The 10,658-nt window shown below is 45.7% G+C and overlaps 1 protein-coding gene across 1 annotated transcript; it reads left to right on the forward strand.

Annotated features, from left to right (window-relative positions):
* Positions 1 to 6,508: 6,508 nt before the first annotated feature.
* LOC119170862 (very long chain fatty acid elongase AAEL008004) lies at positions 6,509 to 8,973 on the forward strand. The gene has a single exon (XM_037422142.2). It carries the CDS (start codon positions 6,635 to 6,637, stop codon positions 7,490 to 7,492), a length of 858 nt encoding a protein of 285 aa, XP_037278039.2. The 5' UTR covers positions 6,509 to 6,634; the 3' UTR covers positions 7,493 to 8,973.
* Positions 8,974 to 10,658: the final 1,685 nt, after the last annotated feature.

Raw genomic sequence — 10,658 nt, forward strand, 5'->3', positions numbered from 1 at the left:
TGACCCATCACACCAACACCGGCGATGCCAACCCAATTCATCGCCGCCCTTACCGCCTCTCCGCTGCCGAACGCTCTGTCATCCAGAAAGAGGTCGAGAAAATGCTCGCCAAAGGCGTCGTCGAACACTAATCTAGTCCATGGGCATCCCCGGTCGTGCTTGTCAAGAAGAAAGACAACATATGGCGGTTTTGCGTCGACTATAAACATCTCAACAAGGTCACTAAGAAGGACGTTTACCCCTTGCCAAGAATAGATGACGCCCTTGACTGCCTTCATGGCGCAAAGTTTTTCTCGTCCATTGACCTTCGATCTGGTTATTGGCAGATCGCTGTTGACCCACGGGACCGAGAAAAAACAGCATTTGTAACCCCCGATGGGTTATACCAATTTAAAGTAATGCCGTTTGGGCTTTGTAATGTGCCGGCCACCTTTGAGCGCATGATGGATTCCCTTCTGCGCGGCTTCAAATAGTCCACTTGCTTATGCTACCTAGATGATATAATTGTTTTTTCACCGACGTTTGAAAGCCACCTTGAGCGACTGTCCAGTATTCTCCAAGTATTCCGCAACGCTGGTCTCCAGCTGAACTCCTCCAAATGCCGTTTCGGCCGTCGCGAAATAACTGTACTTGGTCACCTCGTTAACGCATCTGGGGTACAGCCCCATCCGGCAAAATTCGCGCAGTGACTCAATTTCGCGTGCCCTCTTCTCTTAAGGATGTCCGGAGCTTCCTTGGTTTGTGCTCCTATTTTCGCCGCTTCATCCGAAATTTCGCCGATATTGCGCGGCCTCTCACCGAGCTTCTTAAAAAAGATGTCCCATTTACTTAGAATTCGCCTCAAAGTGCTGCATTTTCGGCGCTCATTGCAGCCCTCACGACTACGCCAATATTAGCCCACTTCGATCAGACTGCCCCGACAGAAGTTCGTTCGGACGCGAGTGGCCACAGAATTGGTGCTGTTTTAGGTCAGCGTCCGCATGGACGTGACTGCGTCATCGCCTACGCCATCCGCCTTTTATCCCCTGCCGAGAGGAACTAATCCATCACTGAAAGAGAGTGTCGCGCTCTTGTTTGGGCTGTCGCTAAATTTCGCCCGTACCTCTTCGGCCGCAGTTTTACCGTTGTAACTGATTATCATGCACTCTGCTGGCTTTCCTCGCTCAAGGATCCCAAGGGACGTCTCGGTCGTTGGTCTCTCCGCCTCCAAGAATACACGTTCTCGGTCGTGTATAAATCTGGTCCCCTCCATCAAGACGCCGACTGCCTGTCACGGTATCCAACGGATCCACCAGACGCCGCAGACAGAGCTACGGAGGCTTGCGTCTTATCAATATCAGATTTTCTTGATATCGCTTCTGAGCAACGCCACGACCCGGAATTACTTCCCATCATAGAAAGCCGGAGTTCCGCTACTGCACCCACTTCTCTGAACTTGTATTTCCTACATGAAGGTGTTCTCTACCGCCACAACATGCGCCCTAATGGTCCTGACCGCCTTCTCGTCGTGCCTTCCCATTTGCGTGTAGATGTTCTCCGACAGCTTCACGATGAACCTGCCGCTGGTCACCTGGGAGTCACCCGCACTTATCATCGCGTCCGGCGCTGTTTTTTCTGGCCACGCCTATATCGCTCTGTGCAAAAGTATGTCGCCAGCTGCGACCTTTGTCAACGTCGAAAACAACCAACATCGCTTCTAGCTGGTCTTTTTAACCCTATTGAGAACCCTGCTGAACCATTCTACCGCGTAGGGCTCGACCTTCTCGGGCCATTTCTCACTTCTACATCCGGGAACAAATGGGTTGCCGTGGCGACCGACTACGCGACACGTTACGCGATCACCCGCGCTCTTCCAACCAGCTGCGCTACCGATGTCGCCGACTTTCTACTGCATGACATCATATTGCATCACGGCGCTCCTCGCCAGCTCGTTACTGACCAAGGCCGATACTTTTTATCTCGCGTTGTCCAGGATATCATACGTTCCTGTTCCTCGAACCACAAGTTCACAACGGCATACCATCCACAAACTAATGGACTTACAGAGCGCCTGAATCACACTATCATGGACATGTTGTCAATGTATGTTTCTCCAGACCACCGTGACTGGGACGCAACGTTACCCTACGTCACCTTCGCTCACAACTCCTCCAGACATGACACCGCAGGTTATTCCCCGTTCTACCTTCACTATGGACGGAAACCCTCTATGCCTCTTGATACACTCCTTCCCGCTGGTTCAAGCTCCCCTGTCACATACGTCCGCGATGCCATAGAGCGAGCCGACGCAGCACGACGGATTGCCCGAGAACGACTGATACTTGCTCAAGCCTCTCAGAAAGATTGATACGATCGTCACCACTGCGAAGTTTCCTATGCACCAGGTTCTCTCGTACTCTTGTGGACCCCATGTCGTCACATCGGCCTCTCAGAAAAACTTTTTTCGCTATGACGGACCATACAAAGTCCTTCGCAAGATCACCAACCTCACCTACGAGATACAGCGAGTCGTCGACGAAGCGCACTCAATGCCACCCCCATCCACTGTTGTGCACGTCGTAAGACTGAAGCCTTATGTGTCACCCAACACTCCCCTTTCGTGACAAGCGCCGGGTCGGCGCTTTAACGCCGCGGGGTAGTGCCACAAGGCAGTAGTGGGATTGGGGCATAAAGCGGTAGAGGGTCCCTGGCTGAAAGAAAAGACTACGAAGCGGATAGAGACTGGTTCCAGCCCGCCAGTGCGCCAGGCATTGTCATCGCGTGTAATCGTTGTAAATATCTGTAAATATACGTTTCCTTGTAAGAATATATACACGTCTTAGTAAGGCTGTAGCAGTTCTGCAATGAAAGTAAACGCTGAAAAGTGCAGCTTCGGAAATGCGGGTGTAGGATTGATGGCTCACCGCAGCTCAATGTAGATATCTGAGCCGTCTGCAATGACCTATTGAGGAACGTTAGAGAAGGCAGAGTAGCGAAGCATGCTTCACGTTCTCCTGACGATTTCTTTGGGAGTCAGCTTAGCGCAGATGAATTTAAGTGGAGTGTTCTTAGAGAAGAACACCCCGAGGGGCTGTAGTCGGGTGCCCAAGAATGTGTGACGCGGGTAAACGCAGCTTCGAGATGAGCGCCTGTGAATTGCAACCGAAGATTCTAGCATGGTGGTATTCTGGCTGATAACGTCTCGATGCATGTTTTGAGCCTGCTTTGACCAGCATATAACAGTTGATGTTATGCAATACGTCCCTCTGGAGGCAAGAGCCTCCAGAGGGACGTATAGGAACAATAAAGCTTAGCAAGAGCTAAGCTTTATTCAAGCTAAGCTGAGCGTGTTTCAAAAAAGTGGCTGTGGAACAGGATGAACTACATGGCTGCCGATTCATCTTTCGAGTATCAGGAACTGTGCACACGCGATAAAACTGATGGAAAGTGCTAGGCAATGTCATTGCTTGCTTTTTTCATGAGATGTGAGCACATATGCGACTTCTATACAGGATTTGCTGAACACTCATAACTCTATAGGCAATGTCATTGCTTGCTTTTTTCATGAGATGTGAGCACATATGCGACTTCTATACAAGATTTGCTGAACACTCATAACTGTATTGATATTACCTCAGTGTACTAAGCACAAATTAGCCGATCATTATGCAGTGCTCATACTAGCTTCAGTAACCTAAACCGTTCGTTCAAACAGCTACACATGTGGACATAGTTTTGCCTCAAGATAACATATGCATATACCAGAAGATATAATGAAAGGCACAGAAGCACATGAAACATAGGCAAAAGGTAAAATCAGTGCAAACTACGAGAGAAGAACAAAAAATAAAGAGGCAATGCGAGCACTGTCCAACTACTGCTTACGCTGTTTTTGCCTTTTACCATGTTTGGCTGATTAGCCCAACGAAATACTTCTGGAAAATATAGGCATACGTGAACCAAGTTATAATTCAGTGCAAGATGAAGACAACAATATACTGCCATGCAAACCAATCGTTCACGCTGAGCACTCAGCACACATCTTGTACCAACACATGGCGGACGCTATCAAACGTTCTTAAAAATATTTTGAATATCATTACTTGTAAAGGAAGTAAAAGACAGAACAAAATCTTTTCTACGTGAGTTCCTACGAGTATTTCAGAGGCACACTATTAACACATCTACAACGCTGTAACAATATTATAATCATGATTTCATTGGATAAGGGAACCGTGCCTTATGAGTCTATGGGAAATAATTTATTCTGCCATTGGCCCATCAAATGTAACAGAAAGCTGGTCATCTTTCTTGTTAGTTATCAAATTGGTGACAACACATTCAAGGATACTTTGGATTATATCACTTAAAAGGTGATTTGGCTATGCTTGAAATACAATATAAGCCTGCGCTTTCAAGTTACCAAGTCTGTTTGTAGTGTCCAACATTTCCGCTGAAAAGGCAATATGTACAATTCTTTTCATGCAAACTATGAAAACATCAGGATGTGACAGGATATCAATCGCAAGGTTAAATTCTAATCAGCATTGTCTGTGCTCTTATACAGCACCCACGTTGCGACGATTTCGGTCTTTTCTCTATTTGTTTTCTGGCGCTTTTTCTTTTTATTTTTAGCTTTTCTGTCTGCGTAGACAGTGAGCCGCCAAATGCCGCCTCTCACCTTTGGAGTAGTTCTTCGTCAGCGTTTCCGCACCATTTTAACCCATGGTAGGAAGAGACGGCGCAGTCTGGAACGTGCTTTTTTTTTTCATAATCATCGGCGTAATTGTCATCGCCTCACAACGAACAAGTCTAAAACCTAAGGCGACTTGCCCTTGAAAACAGCGCTATCACCCAGTGTGAGCAGCAAATGCACAAAAGAAAGCGAACGTGCGGATAGGAGATGCAAACATAGATCATATCGGTCAGTTTTACCTTCAGAAAAGTGTCGGGAAAAATAAACAACTTTTCTCAATGTCATTCCCTCGTTACGTGTGACCACCTTCATAACCTTGAGTGTATATGTCCGTTCAATGGCGGGCTAGCTTCTTTTCCCTAAATTTAAAACAGGAGGACGTGATCGTCATAAATTGGCATCGTTGGGCACTTTGAATAATAGGAAAACATTGCAATTCTTCTTTTATATTACCGGGAGTACAAGCCCAATCGCCAAACTCACAGATTATTCGTTACATGACCTAAGGATAAGTAACAAGTCAGTTCCTGGACATGCTTGTCGAAGCGGAAATATCGCAGATACTTATATGATCAGACAATTGAAACACTGAGTTACTAGAACCCGCATGCTGGTCAAATAATCAAGAACAGTAAATATGCATTCTACCAGTAAAGGGAAGCTGTACAGGTTGTGGAAATCAGATGCACATGGCGTGGTTGGCGTGACACGTGCTGCGAACCAGCGATGCACGTGCCCCACTCACGGGTTTTAAAAGCAGCTGCTTGAAGCCATCCGGACAGCCGGAGACGGAACGATGAGTCCGTGGCAAGTGTGTGTCCCGCCGGGGCTAAGGCGGGGGCGACTTCTAGTGCCTGTGAGCATCATGCAGTTTTGTTATTATTTTAAACGTAGTTATTAAATGGTTATTTTCGACTTTCAAGTGGCCAGCATCTTTCCTTGACCGCTGAATGGCGCAAATTATTTGAAATACTTATTCGCTAAACGTTTTTACTTTGGGGCGGTGCCTTTAATTGAAGCACTCACTCGAATGATGACAATGAACGCTGCTAAAATGAGGTCGCATTACTAAGATACAAACATGTATGTTTTGTTAGAGACAATGTTGCAACTTCAAGGAACATTGCTAAAATTATTTCTCCGAGCGGAAGTCTCTCGTATGTATTAGTAATAGAGAATTTTTATGAAGTCATCCTAGTGCTCGATTCTTGGATGATCTAAAACTTTTTGTGTGGTTAATTGAGTAACTCAACAGAAAACGAGAGCTGAAAAAGTCCGCCATGTCCCAGAAGAAACGATCTGTTTTCCCCAGTTTGCAGGGTTTGCATTTTAACTGTGAGTTCACAAGGAAACTCGTTTCTTTTATGCCATTCTATCAGGAGCCAGTCATCGATAAACAAATCATAGTCATGATTATTTACCAAACAGTGCTTGCGTAAGCCAGGAACTGAGACATCGCAGGACAATTGAAGCTGTAAAGATGCGTCTAGGGTTGACTTGTCAAACGCCGTAAGCTAATGCGGTCCGTTAATTAAAGAATATATCTAGCAGCTGAATTTCTATCTCTGGACTTTTGCGATCTATCGCTTGATCGTGCACTTCGCTTCGACATCATTGCGGTGACGGCGCTCGAAAAACGGCATAGTTCAGACGCCAAAAAAAAAAAGAAAAAACACACCCACACAGGGACCGGGAGAGGAGAGGCACATAGATCGCGCGGGAAATCTCGCTACGGAAGCCCGTTTGTCGTTTCGGCCAAGCGAGAGTTCTCCTTCTCGGCATGTTCGTCCTTCTCTCCGCGGGGCTGCCGAGTCATTAAATGCACGTGCAGCTGCGTCTAAGAATCAATACGTTGCGGCGCGAAGTGGTGCTAAGCCATTACCCCACGACTGCGCTCGATAGCTACAAGTAGTTCCAGAAAAGTGTGGGAAGGTGACTGACAGCGAGCACTGACAAACCATGACAGCAAGTATGGGTTCCTCGTGGACTTCATCCTTAATTTCTGCCCTGGCGGATGAGCTTATTCTTGACCGTGATCCACGCACCGCCGACTGGGTTCTGCCCGGAAACAGAGCTTTTCTTTTATCGCTGTTCGTGGCCTACGTGTATGTGGTTAAAGTACGAGGGCCGCACTTCATGAAGGACCGGAAACCGTTTGATGGCATCAAGCCGGTCGTCATCGTCTACAACGCCTGCATGGTGGTTTTGAACGCCTATTTTATGAGTGCCTTCCTCTCGAGAACCTACATGAGTGGCGGCTACAGCTTGTTCTGTCAGGGTATCGACTACGAGGCACGTGACGAGGTAACCATGAGCCTTCTCAACTTGTGCTGGTGGTACATGTTGGTGAGGATCGCCGACTTCTTGGACACGCTGTTTTTTGTACTGCGGAAAAAGGACTCTCACGTATCATTCTTGCACGTGGCCCACCACATCCTCGTAGTGTTCAACGGCTGCTACGGCGTCGGCTACGGTCCGGACGGCCAGGCTTCACTTACCATCATACTCAACTGCTTCGTGCACATCATCATGTACACCTACTACTTTCTTTCCCTGTTGGGACCCGCCGTGCAGAAGCACCTGTGGTGGAAGCGGTACCTGACCCAAGTGCAGCTTGTGCAGTTCTGCATCATTTTTGTTCACATGATGGTGCCGATGTTCTACAACTGCGGTTACCCGAGGCCGCACATCTACATCATGCTGTGTGAGGCAGTGTTCTTCTTCACTATGTTCATGCGTTTTTACTTCAAGGCCTACCGGGAGAGGAACAGCAGACCAGCCGAGAAGAGCGATTGCGGCAGGAGCAAGGTGCACTGAATGTGTTAGCTTAGTCGACTGTGCGACGAGTGCGGGAACTATACCAGTATCATGTTCGCTACTCTACACTTGATGCGCACCTATTTAAATAGCACAGATGGTTGAAAAGTACAAATGAATATGTCTTTTTAGTAGAATTTCCGCTCAACATCACATCTACGGGATCACTCGTTGTGGAGAAAGTGAAATGATAAGGATAAATCACCTGTGATATGGAGAAGGTCATGGGATATTTGATGGGCACTGATGTGTTGCACGCTAATACAGGTTGATATTGCACACGAAGGGTTTATTTTACTGTGTAAATACATGGGGACAACTTTATTTTCTATGCTTCATTAGCATGATGTGATTTAAGTACTTGTCTGTCCAAAACGGAATCAAACGTTTTGCAACGAGAGGGCTGGCAACGAAGAGGGACTTGTACGCAACATGTTTTAAAAGAAGACTAACACGAAAATTCAAAAAGGATATCGTGGTTGATACAGATTTTTGTGCAGAACTCCTGACGAAAGGCAATATATTAAGAAAATATATACCCTAAAAGACATTTATCATAAAAGTTTATGTGCATGCTGCGTGACTGAATGAGATGTGCAGCACGCTGCGACGCCTATATCAGTCGTTTGGCAATGAAAACAGAATAAGTCACGTGTTTGTGTCGGCTGGTTGCCGGCACGTGCCTTGTGCTTCCACTGCCTGCTATTTCTTCTTCCGTGGCTGCGGATTTGCGTGTGCTGAAGTGCGGCGCCCGGTCGAGCATGCTTTCCTATGTGGCCCCTACGTCACAGTTTGACGTGGTGACGTGGCCAGCAGTGTTTACCTTGCCACCAGAGCTGCTCCGGCATAGCTTCGGTGCCCTTCGAAATTTAAACTTCGACTGGACTCTCCTAAATCATTTATAGATACAAAACCATTCCGCAATCGCGCGAACGAGGTTTCCAGCCGTGATGAGTTCGTTATAAGCTACCAATCGCAAAAAAAAGTTGTGACACTTTTATGTTAGTGTTCTTTCATACATTATTTTTTCAACATTAACCGAGGCCAGCCCACTTTGTTTTTGGCTGTGGTCTCTTACCAGAGAAGATTAGGGCAGGTGGAACGCACCATAAAATAAACAATCAGAATTTTATTACAAAATGTACCTTCAGCTGTGAAGATCAGGCGATAAAACTGCAAGACAGCTTCTGATGACGTCATTATCAAATCCTAGAAACTATGGGGTTTTTGAATGATATCATCCGACTCTTGATCTCTGTTCAACATCATGCAGGTCTTAAACACACAAAACATGTTGGCTAGTGATTTTACGGAGAATTGAGTGAGTAGTGTTGCAAACCAACAAAAATTCACGCGCACGACATTGTCGACAACGCCTGCGATCATGCGAAAGTCACAGATAGCATTTTAGTTTGTTTGCCGTCTGTTTGCGCAGACCTGCCATAACGCCAATAAAACATTTTTGTCTTGTTGCCAGTAAATGCTCTATCTGTCTTGCTTTCGTACTGCATGCTTGATAAGATATATTTGTAAGGGCTCATCGTATGAGAGACCCAAATATTCACTCTTTCATGCATGACGTTAAAATACAGAGCCCGAAAAGTCTTCTGGCAATTATGAATTTTGGTATCATCTCACTTGCGTCCTTCACATTAAGTATGTGCGAAGTAGAGCGCACTTTAATGCAACAGCATTAAAGAGCTCGTTTCGCTGATTGATTGATTGATTTGTGGGGTTTAACGTCCCAAAACCACCATATGATTATGAGAGACGCCGTAGTGGAGGGCTCCGGAAATTTTGACTACCTGGGGTTCTTTAACGTGCACCCAAATCTGAGCACACGGGCCTCGACATTTCCGCCTCCATCGGAAATGCAGCCGCCGCAGCCGGGATTTGAACCCGCGACCTGCGGGTCAGCAGCCGAGTACCTTAGCCACTAGATTACCGCGGCGGGGCAGAGCTCGTTTCGCAGTAATTATGGTATTGGCGTCGGCATGAACGTCTCTGGCTGTTTGCGAATTACTATCATGTTGTCCGGGAGGAAAAAGTTGAGAAAAAAATGAAATCGAGTCAATAATAAAAGTTTCCGCGTTCGAGGGAGCATCGAACTCTGACTGTCCGCGGGGAAAGCAGCAGTTCTACAACAGAACCGCCGTATTTCGAAACTGCTTTGAAAAACAAAACAAATAATATATGAATGTCATAAAGCGAAAGGAGATTCCTTAGCGCGGCATATATTGCGTGTCATAGGCGTAGAATCGCGCGTGACGTCAAGATATGTGTATTTATTTGTTTATTTTTTTCCATCATGTTGTGGGGCGAAGTAGCCGGCCAAAAGAAGGAAGGGCACACATACATGCCAACATCAACATGAACAGTCGTATCGAGAATTTACACATTCAAAGAGCTTCTTACAAACAATCGAACGTACCAGTAGTAATACAATGATGAGTTCAGGGCTTAAATCACAAGCACTTAACAAGTGTAAACTAATAATAATAATAATAATAATAATAATAATAATAATAATAATAATAATAATAATAATAATAATAATAATAATAATAATAATAATAATAATAATAATAATAATAATAATAATAATAATAATAATAATAAAATAATCAGCCCATGAGACACCGAAATCGCACTAGCATCAAAGATTCGTGAGCAAATATTCTCTAGACAATGATAAAAATCAGGTGCTTGACCGGCAAACTCTGGCAAAATGTTCAATCCTGGTATGAACCTCGGAAAGAGGCTACCACTGAAAGCAACTGTACGAGCAAATATGGGTTTCAAAGCATGTGCTGATGTGTCACGTGGTCTTTCTGATGTCAGCTGCTTTAGAGAAGACGGTGGCGTTATGGTGACAATTTCGCACAAAATTTGGGGGATCGTTACGACTTGGCCTCTAATAAATGAACGCGATAGTGATATCGCGTCCGCAGTTCAAAATGGCTTGTGTCAGGGACACTTTCGCATACGACTGCATTCTGTTATTGGTAGAATGCTTTAAAGCAAGGCAAACTGTGCGCGTGAAATCTTTCCAGAAAAACTAAGCACCCACTACGTGGCTTTAAGAGAAAAGGCACAGTAACATGTGCGCCTTTTCTCGTCCCGTGGCCCTCTTTAAACCATTAATTGAGATAATCGCATGTTTCGA

The sequence above is a fragment of the Rhipicephalus microplus genome, chromosome 2 (assembly GCF_043290135.1).
Source record: "Rhipicephalus microplus isolate Deutch F79 chromosome 2, USDA_Rmic, whole genome shotgun sequence".
NCBI lineage: Eukaryota > Metazoa > Arthropoda > Arachnida > Ixodida > Ixodidae > Rhipicephalus > Rhipicephalus microplus.

What these genes read in the sequence shown, in the direction of transcription:
- LOC119170862 (XM_037422142.2), top strand. Translation starts at nt 6,635, where the DNA reads ATGACAGCAAGTATGGGTTCCTCGTGGACTTCATCCTTAATTTCTGCC.